We start from the raw sequence: 22,980 nt of genomic DNA on the forward strand, positions 1-22,980 counted from the left end.
CCTTTTCAGAGGATTCTGATGCAGGTGGTCATAAACCATACTTAGAGAAAAACCTATTTAGGAGCTAAATCTAACTTTATATGCAAATTTGTGCTTCTGTTTTTAAGCTTTATGCATTTATCCCTCTGATTTTCATATACATTTTTATGGAATAACATAGCCATCAAGGCTGCCTTGGAGTTTTTATAATGGCACCCAACACTGTGTTTAATTTTCTTATTAATACCTGTTTTCAGGTGGAAGAAATCAGAAAACCACAGAGTTGGCAGGAAAGAATGTTGCACCTCCTTCTGAATGGCAGATGTTGGGATAGGGCAGAGAGGGTTTGATCAAATAGAAAAGTAGGGCAAGACTTCTATATTGGGAAGCAGTGGAAAGCAAAGTCTAATAATGCACAGCACTGAGGGCCAGCAAGGGTGTTTAGACCTCTTCTGGTAGACACTAGGTTATCAGTTGCTTTTTTGAGCAGGGGACTAACCTGATGCAAACAAGCCTTACTCTTGTGCTAGGGACACATGGTACGTGGTCCAGAAGAGAGGATTAAGGAAAGGCAGAAGGGAGCAGGGTGAGCACTTGGGGCCTTGAATTTGGCAGGACTGACTGAAGGGTTCATGCAGCAGGGTTCTCCCGTGCTGTTTTCCTGAAGGTCTATAGCCAATAAACTGCTCTCCAGCAGCTGCATGTTATGGTGTGACACCAAGGCTGCCCAGTCATCAGGCCAGAGAGCCTCTCTGGGTTTAGAAAGCCCTTGAATAACTGTTTCAACTACCACTACCTTCATAACGTTGTGAGGCAAGGGTCTCACGTTAGACAAGGGAAACAGAGTCAGGGAGTAATTGATCAAAATCCACACATCTAGAAACTGGCAGGGCTAGGCTTCAAATCTGGAGCTACCTACTGAGAATTTATAGGCTTTAAAAACAGTATAATTTGTCATAATGAAGTGATACATACTTGTAACAAATTGTACCAAAATGAATAAGTTAAATATGAAATCCTTCATGATTTCATCCTTGAGAGAACAGCTGAGAAAAATCCAGTGCATGTTGTTCAGATACCTTTCTTGCAAATGCCAACATACATTAAATACATATGTGGGAGTCATACGTTATATGCTATTTTACAACTTGCTTTTTTTTTTCACTTAATGCTGTAACGCGGACAACTTCCTGGTTCAGCACGTATAGATGTAAGTCTTTTCTAACGGCTTCATTTCCTGTAGAGATTCTTTATTTCAAATAACCTCCTTTTGATGGCTGTGTATTTTAATTTCCAAAATTGTAATATTTTTAAGCCATGCTACAGTGGGAGCAAGTGTGTGTGTGTGTGTGTGTGTGTGTGTGTGTGTGTGTGTATTAGTGTATTATTTGGGCAGGACAGTCTATGGGGGAAACAGAATTGCTTGGTCAACAGGAATGCGTATTATTTTTTTTAATTGCCAATTTCTCTTCCAGTCTTCATCAATATTAAGTATGACCAATCATGTAAATTTTATCAATCAAATAAGTGGAAATACCATTTCAAATCCATAGTTTCTTAATTACTAGTAAAATTAATATTTTTCACGTGCTGCTTAGCCATTTATATTTCTCTCATGACATGTTCATTCCATTTGCCGATTTCTATTCAACTTTGTATCTTTCTTACTGTTCTGCAAATATGCCCTATAGTTTAGACATAATCAATATTATATATGTTGCATATGATGCAAACTTTTTTCCTTTTGTTGTCATTTTACTTGTTGAAGGGATTGTTAAGGTACTAATTGAACATTTTAAAAATATTTAATTTTAAAATAATTTCAGAATTCCAGAAAATTGCAAAAATAGTACACAGAATTTCTGTATATCCTTTTTACCCATTTCCCCAAATATTAACAGTTAATATAATCACAGTAGTTATCAAAATCAGGATACTAACATTGTTACAATACTATATTGTCTCATGTACAGATCTTATTCACATTTCACCAGTGTCCTTCTTCTGGTCCAGGATCCCATACAGGATCACACATGGCATTTTTTGTCATGTCTCCTGAGTCCCTTTTGATCTGAAACATTCCTTCAGTCTTTCTGTCTTTCTTCATCTTGACACTTTTTAAGAACACCGGCCAGTTTTTTTTTTGTAGAAAATCCCTCAGTTTGGGTTTGTATGGTATTTCTTCATGAGTATATGACCAAGAGTGTGACTTAGTTTGGAAGTGGTCAAAAATATCTGCCTGAGGAAGAGAAGCTTAAACTTACACTGTAAAGATACAGAGGAAGTAGAAGTGTGAAATGAGGGTGAATAGAAGGTTGGTGGGTTGGCAGCTGGATCAGACCCAGCTTTGTGGGACCTATTAAAGATGCATGATATTGACAGTGATGGAAAGCTATTAAAGGGTTTTAAGTGAAGAAATGACAATATCTGAATAGCATACCTGTTGTATATAGAATTAAACAAAGGGGAGCATGATGGAAACAAGTAGACCAATTAGAAGGCTATTGGAGCGATGCAGACAGAGTAAAGGGTGACACAGATTGGGTACTGTAAGGAAAGATGGTGAGAAAATGCAGACTTGAGAGATATCTTGGAGGGTGACTCAGCAACTATAAGTGGTAGAATGGATGTGGAGTTGAGGGAGGGAGAAGATGCACGGCGACTGTTTCCAAGTTTTGCCAGGTTGTGTGTAATTGGGTGTTGATGCCATTCACTGAGATACAGGAGAAGTTTTCTCTGTTGAAGTCAGAAGCATCACCATCTCCACTTCCCTTAGATGACAACATTTGCAGTATCTTTGCCTACTTACGCTCCTATATCCCTGTCTGTCCACTTAACTTCCAGGTTCTATGTTTTTTTTCCCCTCAGAATTGCTCCCAATAGCTATTTATCCTTCTACATTCTTTTTACCACTCTCAGTCCAGTCCTGGGGTATCTCAAACACAGTTGCATACTTGCCTCCTCTCTGAATTGCCGATATCTCTTCTCTATGTAAGTCTATCCATCACTCCCAGACTTTTATTTTTCAGCTTCATTGAGGTATAATTAACAGAGACTACTTCAATTTAATAAATATGTACTTAGTTCCTAGTTTGGGCAGATCACCTTATTGAGCAGAGTTGAGAATTAAATAAGAAGCTAAGCAAAATTGAAGAGATTCAGGGTCTTTTTGCCTAATGATAAAAAGAATCTGTATCCTTGTCATACTACTTACATAAAAATAAATTCCACACAGATCAACGGTATTTATTCAAAAATAACTAACCATAAAATTACTAGGAGAAAAGATTGGTAGACATATTTTAAAAAATTTTTTATCATCAGTCAGTTTGAAGACCTTTTAAAGAATGATGAAAAATCCAGATATCATAAAAGAAAAAAATAGATCCATTTGACAGCCTAAAATTTTAAAATTTTGTACAAAAAATTAAACAACCTTCAACGAAAACTCCAACTAAACTAATAAATATAGAAAGAAGGATAGAAATAGAAAATTCACCATTTTCAAACACCACAGTAATAATCACTTCAGAAAAGAATAATCTTTGGATGCTGAAATGAATGGGCAAAAGTATACTTGCATATTGGCAAAGTAATTCCCTATAAGACACTTTGTAATTACAAAAGGATAAATAGTATCTTTACAGGGGAGAAACATGGCAGACATAACTTAGGTGATCAAAGTAAACATCGCTGATAACAGGGCAAATCAGTGTCTCCTGATGTACTGAGAAGGACACACCACCACTTCTGAGATATTTTTGCCAAAAAATGCATAACCACCTCTGTTGTATTTTGTATTTGTAGCACTTACTGCAGTTTTAATGATATATTTGTGCCGTTAGTTGTTTAGTATCTTAGTACCTCTGTGCTCAACCTCCTGCCTCTAGCAGAATGTAAATTTCATAAGATCAATATCCTCTGTGTCTTTGCTCACTAGTTCCTAGCAGGAAGTAGGAGCTTCATAAATAATGTTGAATAAATGAATGAATGAATGAATTTACTTGGAGCTGATACTTGTGGGAAAGATATACAGTAGTTATTAGCCTTGGAACTATTGAGTGAGAAATCACAGTCGGATACCCTGGTGAAAGTGGATGGAGTGAAGACACAGTGCTCAGATTAAGCCTTAAATTAAGCCTTGAAAGAAATGTGTCCCATGGAATAAAAGTATGTTAAAAGCCAGAAAATTAATAGGTTAGATGCAAGGTGAGGGAAGTGGGAGGAAAAAGGAAATGCCTCTACTTCATTTAGAGCAAAGCAGGAGTTCTAAAGTAGGTACTGTTCAGCTGATCAAGGCAGGTATTTAGGGGGTTATTTGTAACTGTCTTAGAGCAGTTTTATCTGATGCAGTGAGTCTCAAGTTTCAATGTGCATAAAGATCTCCTAGGCTGCTTGAAAAAAAATAGAGCTCTGTGGGGCACCTTGGCAGAAATTCTGACTTGATGGGGTATAGAAATCTGTTTCTTATTAACAACCACCCTCCTCCTCCACTGAGTAATTATGGTGCAGGTGGCCCAGGAACCACACTCAGAGGAAACTTTACATCAGAGTAGAGGGGTATAAGCTGCAGTGAAGGAAAATAAGGAAGTGGGTGGGGTGAACAAAGAGAAACAGTGGATGGCCACTTGCTAACGACTTTGGCAGTATAGGGAGGGGGCTCTTTAAACATTTAAAAGTAACCTGCCAGGGAAAGTTATGAAGGGACACAGCCTGTTTTGGTTTTGTCCACCTCGTTGAAGAGATTGTCTAGTTCAAAACCAAAAATGTGACTGCAGCTGTCTATTGAAATATGTTGAACAGTTAGAATATTTCCTTTGGTTGAGGAACACTGGAGAAGCAGTGTATGAGAGGTATTCTGGGACAGCTTTTGCTTTTGAAAGTAGTGCTGGGGCTTCCCTGGTGGCGCAGTGGTTGAGAGTTCGCCTGCCGATGCAGGGGACATGGGTTCGTGCCCCGGTCCGGGAAGATCCCACGTGCCGTGGAGCGGCTGGGCCCGTGAGCCATGGCCGCTGAGCCTGCGCGTCCGGAGCCTGTTGCTCCGCAACGGGAGAGGCCACAGCAGTGAGAGGCCCGCATACCGCAAAAAAAAAAAAAAGAAAGAAAGAAAGTAGTGCTGGACTAAATTCATGCCTTTCAAGCACTGCCCTTAGGAAATTTATGAAAATTAAATAAAATTGATTAATAATGCCCAAGGACTGACCTCATCTCTGGGCTTCAGGCATCTGGCAGGCAAGAAGATGATGTTATTTAAAAAATGTATTTCTGACTCATTATGCTTCATTGAATTATATAACTTGTGGATAGTATTTTCTTTTCTTTTTTAACATCTTTATTGGAGTATAATTGCTTTACAGTGGTGTGTTAGTTTCTGCTTTATAACAAAGTGAATCAGCTGTACGTATACATATATCCCCACATCCCCTCCCTCTTGAGTCTCCCTCCCACCCTCCCTATCCCACCCCTCTAGGTGGTCACAAAGCACCGAGCTGATCTCCCTGTGCTATGTGGCTGCTTCCCACTAGCTATTTTACATTTGGTAGTATATATATGTCCATGCCACTCTCTCACTTCGTCCCATCTTACCCTTACCCCTCCCCATGTTCTAAAGTCCATTCTCTACCTCTGCATCTTTATTCCTGTCCTACCCCTAGGTTCTTCAGAACCTTTTTTTTTTTTAGATTCCATATATATGTGTTAGCATACGGTATTTGTTTTTCTCTTTCTGACTTCACTCTGTATGACAGACTGTAGGTCCATCCACCTCACTACAAATAACTCAATTTCATTTCTCTTTATGGCTGAGTAATATTCCATTGTATATATGTACCACATCTTTATCTATCATCTGTCGATGGACACTTAGGTTGCTTCCATGTCCTGGCTATTGTAAATAGAGCTGCAATGAACACTGTGGTACATGACTCTTTTTGAATTATGGTTTTCTCAGGGTATATGCCCAGTAGTGGGATTGCTGGGTAATATGGTAGTTCTATTTTTAGTTTTTTAAGGAACCTTCATACTGTTCTCCACAGTGGCTGTATCAATTTACATTCCCACCAACAGTGCAAGAGTGTTACCTTGGATAGTATTTTCTTAAAGGCAAATTGCAATAAAAAGGGAAGTATGTTCAAGTGGATATTAGAGTTTAGTGGCTTATGGGTGGCTTATCTTTAGAATGCATAATTTCCAGGAAATTTTAGTATTTCAACAGCAAGATAACACAATTAAGCTCATATGAATCTATCTTGGCAAATTAACTGAATTTCTCCCCAACACTTCAAATTCATTTTCCAAATGTTTTATGAATTTTTAATTGTTTTATGAAGATATTAATTGAATCATCTCATTTAAAAAGTACAACAGAATCATAAATTAGTATATTTATGAGCATATGAAATGCCCTTTGAATACCAGAATTTATTTTATTTTTTAATTGAAGTATAGTTGATTTACAATATTGTGTTAGTTTCAGGTGTACAGCAAACTGATTCAGTTATACATATATATATATATTTTTTCCAATTCTTTTCCATTATAGGTTATTACAAGACATTGACTATAGTTCCCTGTGCTATACAGTAAATACATGTTGTTTAGCTATTTTATATATAGTAGCATATATCTGTTAATCCCATACTCCTAATTTATCCCTTTCCCCCCTTCCCCCTTCACCCCCTTCCCCCTTCAGTAACCATAACTTTGTTTTCTATGTCTGTGAGACTGTTTCTGTTTTTTTGTTTGTTTGTTTGTTTGTTTGTTTGCGGTACACGGGCCTCTCACCGCTGTGGCCTCTCCCGTTGCGTAGCACAGGTTCAGCGGCCATGGCTCACGGGCCCAACCGCTCCGTGGCATGTGGGATCTTCCCAGACCGGGGCACGAACCTGTGTCCCCTGCATCGGCAGGCGGACTCGCAACCACTGCGCCGCCAGGGAAGCCCTGTTTCTGTTTTATAAATAAGTTCATTTGTATTATTTTTTAGATTCCACATAAGTGATATATGTTATTTGTCTTTGGCTCACTTCACTCAGTATGATAATCTCTAGGTCCATCCATGTAGCTACAGAGACATTTATTTCATTCTTTTTCATGGCCAAGTAATTTGAGTACCACAATTTAGAAGTTACATTAAAAACCAGCACATATTTTGAATTAAACTGTGTCTTGGTCTAATAATTATGCATTTGAATTTCTTAACTACATATTCCAGGTGGTCAGTCCACAGACATCGCATCACTCTGCCTAAGAAACAAGTGGAGGGAATGGATGCCCTTTTATTTCTTTGGCGGGAAGACTATGAAACAGATGTAATGCTGAACTGAAGTCTCATTTCCGCAATAAATCCTATCACTCTTGTCCAAAGTCCAAGAATTTGACCTTCCCCTGATTTCACCATCAGCTATTAAATATTAATTGCGAGTATCGCTGTGTGACTACGAGTATGAACTCTGGGATATTACACACCTAATTTTGAGTCCTTGCTCCACCACTTACTTAAGTTGCTTGTCTAGTCTAGGGTCAAGTTTCCTCCCCTGTAAAATGGAGATAATGGTCATTATCATTTGCTGAGTGCTTCCTGACACCAAGCATCTCGCTGTTGGTTTCACAAGCATTTTCTCATTTCACCTTCTCAACAGGTCTTTCCTTAGTTACTGTTATCAACCCCACTTTGCAGTCTGGGTAGTTGTGATTCTGCAGTTATTGCTTGGAGTCAGGCTTTGAACCCATGTGGTCTGACCCTGGAGGCTGCATGTCTAATCTCTAGACTCAACTGCTTCCTATTTGATAAGGCGGTTGTGGGGGCTGAGAATGGAGGTCAATGCATTACTTCAGATAACCAGGGAAGGAAAGCTTTTGGTTAGTATATAATTAGTAACCCATTACTATAATATGATATTATATTATCATAATAATATAATTATTATTACAATAGCTCTTTTGCTGAATTAAAGGTGATATACATAGTCCTACCTCACCTGCCCAGAACTCAACTTGCTCTTACGTAGAAGACAGTAGAGGAAAGAAAAGGTAAGAAAAATGATTTTTGAGCAGCCAAATTAGAAATCAGGTAGCAGTCATTGTAACCAGCATATAGTTTATTCACAGGAGATCCTTTCAGACCCATGTCCAGTTAAACTTTAATTTTACAAATAAATTTAAATTATTTTATCAGTAATCACGATAGACTAAAAGGAGAGAAAGACTGAAGTCAGAGAAGTTTAGCAAAGAAGTTGTTTTTTAAGTGATTTTCTAGACGAAAGCAAATCAGAACTGGAGGGAAGCATTGCTGTTGGCAGGTACATTGAAATAAAACTGTGAATCATGAAGAAAGAGTTAAATAATATTTATATTTGAATCAAAGAAGAATGTAATATTATAGAAATATTTCCTTCGAAAATTGTTAAATCTCACAAAATTCTTCCCCTTCTTCTTCTTCTTAATATTAGTATTAGTATTCAGAATGACCACTTTCACCATTGGATTCACATAGGTAAACATTTCCTTATGTTGCCAGAGGAATCCTGTATCAATTAGGCAGCAGATTACAGAATCCTAAGAGTGCCTTAAACTATGGTACTTATGTCTTACACAATAACAGTTCAGAGGAGAATGGTTTCAAGGTAAGCTCAGCAGCTCAACAGTGTCTGCAAGGAGCCAGGCTCCCTCTACCCTCCACCTCTGCCATCCAGCTGGGTCTTAGGCTTGACCCGTCTGGGTTGCAAGACGGCTGCTGCATTTCGAGTCTTACATGAAGACACATGTCCAGCTGACGAAAAGGCACATATTCTCCAGACTATCTCTTTGTGTTAGAGATGAAAGTATCTCAGAGTCCTCCCAATAGATTTCTCCCTTCTGGTCCCGTTGTCCAAGATTTGGTCACTTGCCAACTAGTCAAGTCCTGAGTGCCAGGGAGTCTGGAAAAGTGAATATCTCTAGTGAGGCTGGGCCTTGCTGGCAGGAAGAAGCGGGGGTGGGGAGAGTGGGCGGCTGTTGGATAGACAACTGACAGCGACTGTCAAAGACTAATTGCAATGAAGCAAGTAGTTAAACATTAGTCATCTCTGCTATGTATAATAGAAGCCTATGTCATCTTACTTTTCTAACCATTTGATGTGAAAAGGGACTGATTTTCTTTGAGTTTTCTACTGCATGCCAGGAACTGTAATAGAATTTGTGTGTGTGTGTTTTAATGATCTTTATTTAATTTGGTCATGCTGCGTGGCATGCGGGATCTTAGTTCCCCAACTGGGGATGGAAGTGGACGCCCCCTGCAGTGGAAGCGTAGAGCCCTAACCACTGGACCGCCAGGAAATTCTCTTTTTTGTGTTTTTTTTTTTTTTAACTTCATGTAAGCTTCCACTGAGTTCTTCTGGAAGGGTGTTATTTCCCCCCATTTAATAGATGAAGATAAAGTACACAAAAGGGTTAAATAAGACACCATAGCACTCCCACCTCACAAGTGATAGAAGCTGGTTTCTCCTACACATATACAGCCCCAAACCCTGAGCTGCTGGGTTAAGGGTGCCCAACCATCTCATCCTGGTGTCAGAATAAAAATTGTACTGCACTATGAGAAATAATTCTTTTCTGGCCCAAAGTGCAACTTGATTGCCCTCAGGGTAGCCTAGACTTACCTCAAAGTAATTTAAAACATATATTGGGGGCTTCCCTGGTGGCACAGTGGTTGAGAGTCCGCCTGCCGATGCAGGGGACGCGGGTTCGTGCCCCGGTCCGGGAAGATCCCACATGCCGCGGAGCGGCTGGGCCCGTGAGCCATGGCCGCTGAGCCTGCGCGTCCAGAGCCTGTGCTCCACAACGGGAGAGGCCACGACAGTGAGAGGTCCACGTATCGCAAAAAAAAAAAAAACAACAAACACAAAACCTATATTGGGCATGGTGTTTTATTTAATAATCTTTCCTGTAGCAACTGCATTCTTGCTGATTGATCTAATCTTAACCACACTGCTGAGGTATGTTTAACTTGGGATATCCTTCTAGGAATAAGAGACAAATGCCTGATACCTAGCAGGTACTCACATGTAGTACTTACAAGTGTATAAAAAGGACAATAAAGGCTATTTCTAATATTCGGATCAAGTTTCGTATTTATCAATATTTTAGTACAAATAATGTTATCACCTGGGTCACAGCAGATGATAATTTCTGATTTACAAATATTGTATAAAAATAATCTCTTGAGTATAAAAAATAGTCTTTGGTTTTAACATCTGAATCCTTCCAAATGAAAAGGAAGGATGGGCTTAGGTCATTTTTTTTTTCCGGAAGCAGGTCCCAGTCTGTAAGCCTCCTGTGACTCAGGAGATACTCCTTTCTGCCTCTGTCATTTAAAGCGTGGGAGTGACCCTTTAACCTCCTTTTATCTAAATCAGATTAGGTCACTGCAGCCCACAGTCTAGGTTATGATCATTTGCTTTATCTCCAACTAAGTAAATTGCACCATGTTCTTCCAGGAAAACCTGAACTCTAACCCAGTGGGGAGAAGAAAGGCTGCTTTTGGCCCATTAGAAATGAGACTACAGCGTGTGGCATGAGGTGTTCTGGCCTCTCTCATCTGCCGCCCCTGCTTATCCAGTTCCCTACAGCACTCAGCCTGAAAGGAGTACCAGTGAGAAAACGACACGTTTGGGCGATGGTCTCACTGGCTGTCCTGTGTGCCCGGTCTCTCAGGAGACTCTTTCCTGCCTGGTTAGTCTTTTGTATTCTGGAAAATCTGGCTCTGTGTATGCAAGTAAGTCAGGATTCTGAGCTTAGCACCCCCGCCCCCCCAAAAAAAAGTATTTAAGAAAAAAAAAGAAAGAGAAGGAAAATTAAGGGAATTAATAATTTAGGCTAAAAAGGTCACAAAAGAAACACTGTGTTAACAGATTAGATATTGTTCTTGGCATTACTTGCTGCTGGTTTTAAAGGGCAGAATCATAGAGCTGCTTCCACATTTCCTTGGGGGCAGTTGAGACATAGAGACATCCAGGCTATGTATCAACTAAAAATTTATATTTTTATATTAGAAAAAGAGAATGGGTATTGCAGATTATATAGCAGTCTGCCACATTTGCTCTTGTGGGTCTTGGGTTCTGTGAGGTAAGGTATCTCTTATTGTGCCCTCAGTTTTCTAATTATTTTAGTGAGACTTTAGTAGTACAAATGGAAGGTGATACTTGACCATTATTTTTTCGTCTTTTAGATTCTCATGGCCCACTATATTTCTGGTTAGATTGAAGTAGCATGGCGAGGTTTTGTTTTGTTTGTTTGCGTAGTTGATCTAGAGCAGCAGGTTTTCAAATTTTTTGGTCATGAGACCACTTTACACTCTTAAAAATTACTAAGGGCACTAAAAAGCTTTGTTTCTGTGGGTTATATCTATTTATATTTACCATATTAAAAATTGTAGCAGGCATTTACAAGAAGATACAAGTGAGCATAGCCATTAACTTGTACCCTACGGAACTCTCCACTATACCGATGGATGGTAAAAAAAGCAAATAATGTTTTAGTGATATTACGAAAATAATACTGACCTTGCAGACCCCTTGGGGACGCTGTATCACACTTTGACATCTACTGGTCTTGAGAACATAACCTGTTTATGCTGACATTGGTAATTGTTTATATTGCAGGGGATAAGTGCTAGGACTGCAGATTGAAAAATAAAGGAATTAAGGCAGGACCACTGCCACTGAGTAGTTAATGGTCCAAAAAGAAGCAGTTGACTGACCAATGTATAAACTTCTTTCTTATTAGATTTGAGGGGAGTTCGTTTCTGTTTCTGAATTATAGATAAATTTGTGTGTGGGAGTTAATAGAGTTAAAGAGAGATTTAACTATTGGTTTTCATCTATAGGAATTTAATAAATTCTGGTGTTCAAGATATATTGAATTAAGCATTTTATACGTCTAGAAGCTCATTGTGGAAAAGTTTGATTTTTCTGTATACTTACCATTGTTTTTGGCCGCCCAGCCCTGAATCTACCTTTTCTCACCTGGCACATCCCACTTTGCCTCCTAAGGAAGTGTGAAGTGCTAGATATTTGCGTTTTTAACCACCTTTGCAGCCTGGCTGCAGGCGTGTGACCTAGGTTCTGCCAGTCAGGCACCTCCATCTCATATTTTGAAATAGAAACTAGTGACATGAAAAAATATGTGGCACCTCCACAGGTGGTTTCCCAGACAGCATCTGGTGTCGGTGATGGAAGCCGCTGGCTCCCCCGCCCATCAGTGACAGGCAGCAGACCAGTGCTGCTGTGTGATTTGGGGTCAGGTTGCTGGGTATGTAGCCTCCAGGCCCAATTTCTCTGGCCTTCTTGGTAATTTGTGACCTTTCCATTATCATTCTGTGGATTCAAGAGTCGGTGCCTTTGCTTGCAACTAAGAATCCTGCTTGATACATTCTCAGATGCAGTGTCTTTCAAAGCGTTGTTTGGAAGTCTCATGTATCAAAATCACCTGCACCACATCCTAACAATGCTATTGGTGGGCTTAAAACTAGGGGATCCAGAATCCTTTTGAGTTCCAGGAATCTGCATTTTAAACAAGTCTCCGGGTTATATGATTTTAGAAGTGCTGTGCTAATGTTTCCAACTTTTTAAATTATTTGTGCTCTGTTTAAGGATCTGAGTAACCCCTAAAAGAATTCATTCTTGGCTTTTAGGAGACCCTAATCAATGAGTAACTAGTATTTCCTTGTCCCATTCTCTCCCCACCCAGCCTCAAATTCTCCATAAGCCTCTTTGTTCTGTCTCCTTAACTCTTTTAACGTCTTTTTTTTTTTTTTCCGTTTTATTCTCACCAAAGAAGTGGTAATTCCCCCAAAGGGATTGCTTACATTCAGTGGTCCCAGGATTAATTTGGATTTTAAAAGTACACTGTGACTAGGGCTCTCTGTAGGTCCTTCTTTCTTGTGCATTTCTGCAACCTGCAGGCCGACAGCTTGATGTGTACTCCAGGGATCACTGGAGAGGATGAAGGGGAAAGATCAGAACACACTAAGTGACTTTCCTTGGAAGGATTTTCCAGCCATGGATTCAGGTCAGAAAATAGCACGGAAGGATTGAATAATCTACTTCTGGAGTTTTCGAGAATCACGGAATGTTGTAACTTGAAAGAGTGTAGCTTAACCCCCTCATTTCATGAATGAGGAACTGAGGAGAAAATATGTGTTCAGCGTCGCATAAGTGATTAGTGGAATATAAAAGCCGACATAAATTTAGAAGTGGGAAGTGATCATGCAGAGCTCGACCTTAAACTAGCATACAAAGGAAGGAGACTAACATTTATCGAGTGATTATTTGAACTTGGGTACATTCACTTAACATCCCTGAGCCTCAGTTTCCTCAACTGCAAAATCAAGATTCTAGTAATAGCGGACATTGATATGATATTGACTATGTGCTGGGAACTGTTCTAAGCACTTTATATGCTAAGTCATTTAATCCTTACCACAACGACATGACATAGGTACTCTTATTTTCCCCCTTTATTCAGGTGCACAGAAAGGCTAGATATTTACCTGCAGTCACCCAGCTAGAGTATTCATTTTCTATTGCTGCACTGCAAATCACCCCAAGCTTCATGTGTTAAGACAACATACATTTGTTATCTCACAGTTTTGTGGGTCAAAAGTCTAGGCATAGCACAACTAGGTCCGCTGCTCAGGGTCTCACAAGGCAGCAATGGAGGCGTCGACCAGGGTAAGGATCTGATCTGAGGCTTGGAGTCCTCTTCCAAGAGCACGTCATTCTTGGCAGAATTCATCTCCCTACTGCTGTGGAACTCAGGATGGCTGAGTCTTCCAGGTCAGCAGGAGAGGTCTCCCACTCAGGATAATCTCCCTTCTGATTAATTGAACCTCAAATGATTAGGGCCCTTAATATATCTGCAGAATCTCTTCGTCTTTGCCATATGACAGAATATAATAAACATGGGAGTAATCTCCCATCACCTTTGCTATGTTCTGCTGAGATGAGAAGCCAGTTATAGGTCTTGGCCACACTCAAGGGAAGGGGATTACATAAACCTGTGGATCCCAAGGGGTGGGAATCACAGCACTCTCTTAGAATTCTACCTACCACAGCCAGTAAGACTTAGTTTAAGCTCAGATGGGCTCCAGGTCTGAGTCCATGCTTTCAATCACAATGACCTTCTTTCTCCTTTCGAAGCAAGTAAATCCACTTTATAACCTTGCATAGGATTCTAAGTAAGATAACACCCAGCAGATTCATACTGGGTACTAGGCAATAACTAATTCTCTTCACACTTCCTGTTTTAAAAGTCTGCTTCAAGAAACCTTATAACCACCTGCAGTTTTGTATTTTCAGGAAGAGATTTCCAGTAGTCTCAGATAATATAAGTTATTTCAATTTGTTCATATTTTTTCTGAGGCAGAAATAAGCCTGGCATTTGGGATTTGAGACTTGAGTTCTCAAGAAATAACCTTAGCTCTGCTTTTTGTCTTTGAAACAGATGAAGTGATTGAGAAGAAACAATAAACACCATCATTTTGTAGACAGGACAACATGGATCAGCCGTTAACGGTGAATTCCCTGGTAGGTGGCACCAACCAATATTTTACATGTGGTCCGAAAACCCAAAAAGAAGAACAGAAACACACTGAATGTGAAATGAGTCACAATTCAAGAAGTTGAGCATTTGCCGTTTTCATCCATCTGCGTGGTCCTCTCCTTTGAGGAAGTGATTAATAAACCCATCTTTGCTAGAATTAAAAATAATGCGCTTTTTTCCATGAAAGTGTGAAATGTTAATTTATCTGGTTCGATTCCAGGAGTGTAGTCCTTTAGCACAACACCGGGGAGAAGAATTTCACAGATGACATTGTAGCAGGTACTTCAACTTCTTTGTGCCTCAGCTTCTTCCCAGATAAAAATTAGAGGCTTACCTTGTGTGGCAATGACCAAGGAAATAATTTTCTATTTAACACCTAGATGCTGCTTTGGGATCTTTGGGTAAATGTGTGAATACTTGAAACTCTCATCCTTTTCATCTTTTGCCCTTACAGCCAACATAGTACACACCTTCTTGAGCTACATCTTAGAAGAAATAACGTGCTGGAGAGGAAATAACAGGGGCCTTGGGATCCCATGAGCTTATTGTGTGTACCAGATCAGTCTCTGAATGTGAATATAGGAACGTTGTATAATCTCCATGGCCCTGTTTTTGTACTTTGTGCCTTACAACTTTTGGAAACGTAGTTTTAATGTTGCCAGCTTGTCCTTGGGACTTGCTAAAGGAAAGCTGTCATTACCCTCCCCTTCCTCCTGATGACCCTCCCAAACCCACTCACTACCCCTGTAGCCCTGGGAGCAGCGGTATACTGAATACCCTACACACACAAAGCTTAGCACCAGAACATAAAGAAATAGAGCCTGGCTCTTGCTCTGAAATAGGTTAGTTTTCTCTCTTTGAGGAAAAAGTCCTTCACAGATGCTCAGTTGCTTTTGAGAGTATGTTTGAGGAGCAGAAAATTGTAGGAACTTTTCACTTTCTGACCCCATATTGTCAAGGCACTGTGGGATAATAAAGGCTGACCCATTTCCATCTCTGCAGAGGAAGGAGTCATCCTTATGGAGTGCCTGTGTGTTTCTAGAACATTATGTAGGAATAACTAAAATTTTAGTGGACATGTCAGTGTAAAAATGAACACAAAGGCTTTTTCCTCTGGAAAATTTATTTACATCTAAGAAGTTCATATGCAAATGAAACACTACAGATTGATGAAAAGTTTAGGCTATTTCCCAGTTTATCTCTGAAATCAATTTTAAACTTAGGAAGGGCAGCACCATTCCCGTAAAGGGAAAATAAATCTTATTTTTTTTCCTTCAGATAAAAAGATTATCTAATTATAGTCATGTTGCTCCCTGTCTCTCTTCCTCCTTTATTTGATACATTTATTGGTTATCATCTGTGTTGCAGGGAATATACTACATTCCAGAGGACAGAGATGAGTGTAAAATGATTCCTTTCCCTCATGGAGTTCATAAGGAGTCAAAAATACCTGTATACAGGGCTTCCCTGGTGGCGCAGTGGTTGAGAGTCCGCCTGCTGATGCAGGGGACACGGGTTCGTGCCCTGGTCCGGGAAGCTCCCACATGCTGTGGAGCGGCTGGGCCCGTGAGCCATGGCCGCTGAGCCTGTGCATCCGGAGCCTGTGCTCCGCAACAGGAGAGGCCACAACAGTGAGAGGCCTGCGTAACGAAAAAAACAAACAAACAAACAAAAAAAACTTGTATACAAATTATTATAATTCAGGGTAGACTGTATAGTAATAAAAAACGGGCGAGTTACTTTTGTGCACACAGGAGGCTAGAAGTCTGCTTTAGAAAATGTCCTAATTTCCATAGATTTTTTTTCCCAGTAACTTTATTATGTCATTGAAACATTTACCTTTGGTCAAATAACAATATTTTTGGAACACAGTCAGGATTATTTGTTTACGTGGGGTTATGGCTGATTTCACACCAGCGGAGCTGAGTAGCTGCCATGGAGACTATATGCCCCACTGAGGCTAAGAAACTTGCTATATGGCCTTTAACAGAAAACATTTGGCTTTTTCACCTTTCAGAAACACTGACTTTTTATTGAAGAATTGAATAATTATCCTGAATGTATATGTTCCATGTTTTTTCAGATGTGTATAGATGTTGTTTTTATTAATAAAATACAAATATATTAATATCACAGACTTTTTTTTTAGTAATAATTATTACTTTCTCAGTCAGGGAATAATTAATGGTGTAGTTACTATTATGTCAAGCTCTGAGAGTGTCTTTATGTTAAAAAAGGGGTGGGGGGAATGGCCATATGCTTGAAAAGGTTTTTCCTGGAATTATTGGTGGGGTTTTATTCACTTGGTAAAGATACAGGGAGGCCCTGAAAGCTACTTATAAAACCAGATGTGTTTTGGAATAGAATTGAATCCTGATAGAAACTTCGAATCCAAGCCATCTCTTGGAGGCCCTTCAAGTATAATGACATGATCCCTACCCTGGTAGGAATCCATCTCTTGGTTTGCTTCTGTGAGGATATAAGGGTCAATGATATTTTACCTAAAATGACCTAAAACATTTGCCTACCCAGGAAGTGCCACATAATTGTAGCTGAAACCTATAAGAGGTCTTAGTCTAAAAGAGTGTATGTTTACCCTGGAGACGTGTATCTTTTTGGTGTGTAGACCACACGTTTAAGCAAAAAGAATTATTTTTATCGTATCATTAACTTTTATGAAAAACTTTCCTTAGGTATTGATGTCAGGTATTTAGTACAGAAAATACATGTATAATTTCAGTCATGTTCATTTCTTCTTATAACCAGAGATTCAAATTCGACTTTGCAGAAAAAGTTAGCTGCCATGCCGGACCACAGGGATGTTTCCCTCAGCCCGGAAGAGCGAGTCCGCGCCCTAAGCAAGCTGGGTTGTAATATCACCATCAATGAAGATATCACTCCGCGCCGCTACTTTAGATCCGGAGTAGAAATGGAGAGAATGGCGTCCGTGTATTTGGAAGAAGGAAACTTGGAAAATGCCTTTGTTCTTTATAATAAATTTATAACGTAAGTGTTTTATTTTGGAGGTCTTCAAAATGAGAAAATTGGGAAAATATTTACATGGTATTTTGGTGAGACAGCTTAGATGCCGGCATGTTTTCATATTCAGACTGAATTTACAATCTCCCAAAGCATGAGATGTCCAGGTTTTTAAGTTACCAAGTAATGTACTCAAAGGCGGCCTTACACCATCTCTGGGGCTTAGGGATGAATGATCAGGGATGGGGCGAAGCTCAGGGATGTCAGACACCTTTCAACAGGCCAGCGCAGTAACCAGCATGCCCCCTCCCTCTCTTCACAAATAAAATTTCTTGTTTTGTGTCATTCTTCCTTCACAGGAATGCAAGCTTTATGAAAGCAGACATCATATTGTAGCTCCATCTACAATACCTGGAATGTGCCATTAACATTTTAAATATTTAATTTGATGGGTTGCGACTAGGGGATAAATTGACGATCCTAGGAAGGAACTGATTCTGGGACAGAGTGTAGTAGTTGGTTTCACATTGTAGTTAGTATTTTTTTAAGGCAATTATTTAGCTGTGTAAGAATTGTATGTATAAAAGAGCTTGCAAAATATTGAGTGAAAGTGGCTCCATCAAAACAGACATGTAAAAATATCACACATCACTGGGCTTCCCTGGTGGCGCAGTGGTTGAGAGTCCGCCTGCCGATGCAGGGGACGCGGGTTCGTGCCCCGGTCCGGGAAGATCCCACATGCCGCGGAGTGGCTGGGCCCGTGAGCCATGGCCGCTGAGCCTGCGCGTCCGGAGTCTGTGCTCCGCAACGGGAGAGGCCGCAACAGTGAGAGGCCCGCGTACCACAAAAAAAAAAAAAAAAAAATCACACTTCACATTAGATATTTGTTAGTAAGATATCCTAGTTTGAACTAAAAGAAATGGGATTTGGGTTTTCTATACCAATTTGCCAGCTTACTGATTGGGAGGATCTCCTGTTACCAAAAATTATTTCATCTGAGCTGAACCCCTTATTTTTGTTTTAACTGGAAATCACACATTGATTAATTGTATTAGTTTAGTTGGGGACTTAACCTGAGAACATTCGAGAAGCTGAAAAGATCAACTGTTTTAAATACTGCATCCATGATTCTACCATGGGCGAAATTAAAGGCAGTTAATATGGTGTGCAAAGTGGGCTCTGCACTTTATTCAAGTTAATTAACTTCTTGGAAATTTAGAGAATGGTTGGCACCATTCATCCTACCTGGGAAAAATCAAGTTTCTATAAAGTTAAGCAATAAACATGAAATTGGACGTTATAAACTGTCATTGATAGCACACATTTTCCATTTTAGTTTCTGAACTATAAGTTACTAAATGATAATATTTTTTTCACCTTCTTCTGGGTTTTGCACACACACACGTAAGTGTGGTAAAGGGCCACTACACTCTCTGAGTCAGAATATTTGAATTCTCTCCTGTCATTAACGATATGACCATAGGTAATTCAGTTATCCTCTGTGAGTTCAGTTCCTCATCTACATAAATGAAAGACTTATGGGTGAAAATCTGTGAGGTCTCTTCAACTCTAAATGTCTATGACTTTACGCTACTTACAAAAGCCTTAGGCAACTGACACACCTTATGTAATTTCTTTAGGCTTTAATTTTCTTATTTGAGAGATAAGAGTTATAATACCTTTCCTCTGTATTCTATAGATGAGATGATGAGTGTATGTGTGATTTGTAAACAACAGAACATCAGTAGTTATAGCATATTAGTTGATCAAAAATAGTATTTGCTCTAAGAGCTTTTCATTCATTTAACAAATATTTATTGAACATTCATTATGAGAGGGACACCATTCTACAGGCTAAGAATACATCAATAAGGAAAAAACAAAAACAGAATTTCCTGCCCTTGTGGAAGCAATACCTTCACTTTACCTGGAAGCAATGTATCTGGTTTGCTGTACTAATTTCCCTTCATTTTTATTGTCCCTTGTTCCTCAAAAGGTGATGAAAAATAATTAACTCTTAATTAGCACCTCGTAATCCATTAAGGATTCCGGCTGACATTTCTCTCATTTATGAATTTTCATTTAAGAGTTTTTAATATAGACACCATGGCACTACTGATTCATCAGTGGCCCTTTGAGTCTTTCAATGGTGAGAAGGGGTTACATGCATCTTTCCAGACTCTTAAATTTTCACGTGATCCTCAGTGTTGCCAGCACTACACATAAGTAAAATGATGCTCAAGTGGGATACAGTGCCGAAGACCCGAGAAAAACCAAAGTGATGTGGTCTCTTCAGGGAGCATCCCAACTTTAACTCTCTTAACCTCAGTGCTTACAGTTAACTACCCTGTAATGCCAAAATCATACTTGGGCCAACCTTTGATGGAAAGGCAAATGGAAAGAATATAGGTTAAATAATGTTATTAACCATGTCCTTTTTGAAAAGGAGGCTCATTCTCAAATTAGAAGCCATCATTGAGCTTTTTCTGTCATTTAATGCTAAGGACGTGTTTTCTTTTTCTGCAGTTTGTTTGTAGAAAAGCTTCCTAACCATCGAGATTACCAGCAATGTGCAGTACCCGAAAAGCAGGATATTATGAAGGTATTGTGGGATAGACTCTCCCCCGGGGGTTCAAATATTCCACAAGTATCCATTATTGATTCATCCCCTTCCTCTCCTCCTCTGTCTCATCCTCTCAAGAGTTTAAGCGCGAAAGATTCATTCCATTAGCTATGATGTTTCGATCTCTTCCTAGACCTTTAATCATCGTTACTGTGGGATGTCTACTTGAAACGAGAAAAAAAAAAAAAAAAAAGAAAAAGATTAAGAATATACTTAATCATATTAAGACGTGAAGAAGGAATTATTTTATGATTCCTCCCGGAGATTGAGAGAATGGTTGTCTATTTCCCCATACTTATTTGAGACAGTCATTTTGGCTGGTTTTGATTATTCCATACAATTCTGAACCCAAAACCTATTTGAATATCAGTGTTGATTATTAAGGCAGCCACAAAGTTCTAGTCATTTTCTTCTTATAGTACTAGCCTATGAGACAACAAAGTGTTTAGTGAGTGGCCTGAAATATTCCAAAGGAAAAAGAAGGTTGTTGAAATGTATTTATTTACCATCAACATTTGCTGCATATATAGTTCCAAATATCTTTGGCTAAGAATATATCCTTTTAGATAACATTTTTAAATGTTTTCCATTTGTCTTAAGTAGTTTGGATTGATTTTATATGATGGAAGGTAAAACAATGTATACAAAGTCAATCACAGTATGTAATTTTTAATTACTCTCAAAAAATATTTTACCACATAACAGAATAAAAGCTTTCTTACCAGCTATGTCAGGCCTGGGGGTGCCTGTAAGCAGAACACAAATTTTTGTCAAATGGTCATCTACATTTTAAAATTTCTGTACACTATCTGAAGGATCATTCATTATCAGGCCTTTGAGTAGCATTTCCCCTCAATTCTCTTGTTCACGTAAACTCAGAAAATTCTGTATGGAAACCAAGGTCTTAGGCTGCCAAGGTGACTCTCTTACTCTAATTTAGGGTTATTCTTATTTTTACTTGTAGGGAAAGTATTCTCCAAAAGCATATACATTTTCTGTTTGTGCTTGAATAAATGGATGGATGGATGGATGACAAAAGATTGGCTAGAGTTAGGAGTTTTAGTCCTAATGAGGCCATTAGCTAGTTGAATGACATTGGACAAGCCTTTCAATCCCTCTAGGCCTTTGTTTCCTCATCTCTACAGAGGCGGGGCTGGTGGGTGCTTGGACTGTATCAGATTTTCCTGCATTATGATCACTGGGAAATTGTTTGAGATCCAGATCCCAATCCCTTCTCTAAACATGTTGTCTCAGTAGGTCTTGGGTTAGGCCTGGGAAACTATATTTTTATAAAAAGTGCCTGAGTTCCTTTTTTACAGTCTGTTAAGCCTAGGGATCCCTACTTACGGTGTTCTCTGAGGTCCCTTCTAACTATGATGCCATAAAATTTACCTACCATGGAATGTGCAGTTACAAACCCACTACCTAAAAATGAGGTACCTACTGAACAAGATGCTTATCTAACCAGTGAAGTCGATAAAGGTCTTACAAAGGGGATAATTTTTTCTCTTCTCTACTGAAAAGTTATATTTTGGAGCCCTAGAAAAGATTGATTTTTCCACGATCATCTTTGGTTACTTGTGTCTTGATTTCTAATGCACATACCAGCTGTTTTTCTTTCTCAGCTGATGATCTGAAAGCTGACTATACTGAAAATCCCACTAATCAATATGTATATATATATTTTTTAAAAGAAACTGAAGGAGATTGCATTCCCAAGGACAGATGAATTGAAAAAGGACCTTTTAAAGAAATATAACGTAGAATACCAAGAATATTTGCAAAGTGAAGTAAGTTCAATTGGTACATTTATTGCATGACTGTTTTCTGTGCAAATATTTTTTGAATTTCATTTTAATGAGTTTTTCAAATGTCGTATGCATTCAAATTAAAAATACAGTGACGTAAAACCCATAAAAAATTCATGTTGATATCCTGGTTAAGCACTTGCACCAAGGATGTGGTATTTTTATTTCCTGTCAACATCTAATAAAGTGAAGCATTAGAAAATAGACTTCTTACAGTGATTTAAGCGGAGCTTTTAGACCAACTCTTGCCAATGTAATCTTGAGCCAGATGGCTGCGTTTTAGCAATGAAAGGAGACAGTAAGAGCGGTAGGGAGAACAGTATATAGTTTCTGATGTGCCTAATTACGTATGCCTTGGAAATGTGAATTTGATTCTTAAATATTGTAATCAGTATAACATCCAGATGGAATAATGGCTATATGAGTGAAATGTAATCATATCACCAAGGGGTGGTGGCTCCTGGATTCTTATTAAATAGAGAGTGAAAATGAAAATGATGTCTGAGACTGAAGGGCATTGAAAGAAGAAGCTGACCAGTCAGTCTATAAGATACTCCAGTTCAACACTTGAACTCTTAATGTTTACAGCATAATGATAAAGGTTGTTTTGCTTTTTTGTTTGGCTATGTGTTTATGTGCTTTGGAAGTTGTCACTTTTACTGACTCTCAGTTCAGTCCAATCTTGTTACCTCGGAGTGTGGTCACAGGCCTTCTCTGCTTCCTTTGGTATAGCTAGAAGGCAGGTTTGAGTGAGCTGTTTGCGCTGAGTGACAGAAGGAATGTTGAGATGAGAAGATTTCCTCCGTGGTTACTGATGATTTGATTTGAACTATAAAAGCTAAAAGTGATTTTGGCGGCTTGGACAGAACAGCAGGAAGGGATTTAATTTAACAGCCCAGTTAATCTCCCTTCCCTGCTCAGCAATGTGCATGCTGGTCCTCTCAGGAGCGCTCTGGGAGGAGCGGCCTCAGCAGTTGTCACCTGGTCTGCCTTTGGTGACACCAGTTACTTCCT

General features: G+C 39.2%; 1 protein-coding gene across 2 annotated transcripts; it reads left to right on the top strand.

The window, feature by feature from the left end:
- The first annotated feature begins 6,945 nt into the window (after positions 1 to 6,945).
- LOC114899505 (AMSH-like protease) lies at positions 6,946 to 22,916 on the top strand. Of its 2 annotated transcripts, none has more exons than XM_029230452.1 (4): positions 6,946 to 14,540; positions 17,345 to 17,562; positions 20,062 to 20,137; positions 21,853 to 22,916. In XM_029230452.1, exons 1-4 carry the CDS (start codon positions 14,511 to 14,513, stop codon positions 21,976 to 21,978), a joined length of 450 nt encoding a protein of 149 aa, XP_029086285.1. In that variant the 5' UTR covers positions 6,946 to 14,510; the 3' UTR covers positions 21,979 to 22,916. The 2 variants fall into 2 exon arrangements, with proteins under 2 accessions (XP_029086285.1, XP_029086209.1); XM_029230376.1 differs by lacking the exon at positions 21,853 to 22,916 and having other exon boundaries at positions 8,354 to 13,023; positions 14,458 to 14,540; positions 20,062 to 20,386.
- Positions 22,917 to 22,980: the final 64 nt, after the last annotated feature.

This window comes from Monodon monoceros, unplaced genomic scaffold (assembly GCF_005190385.1).
Source record: "Monodon monoceros isolate NGI ecotype Baffin Bay Population unplaced genomic scaffold, NGI_Narwhal_1 Contig292_ctg1, whole genome shotgun sequence".
Classification (NCBI taxonomy): domain Eukaryota; kingdom Metazoa; phylum Chordata; class Mammalia; order Artiodactyla; family Monodontidae; genus Monodon; species Monodon monoceros.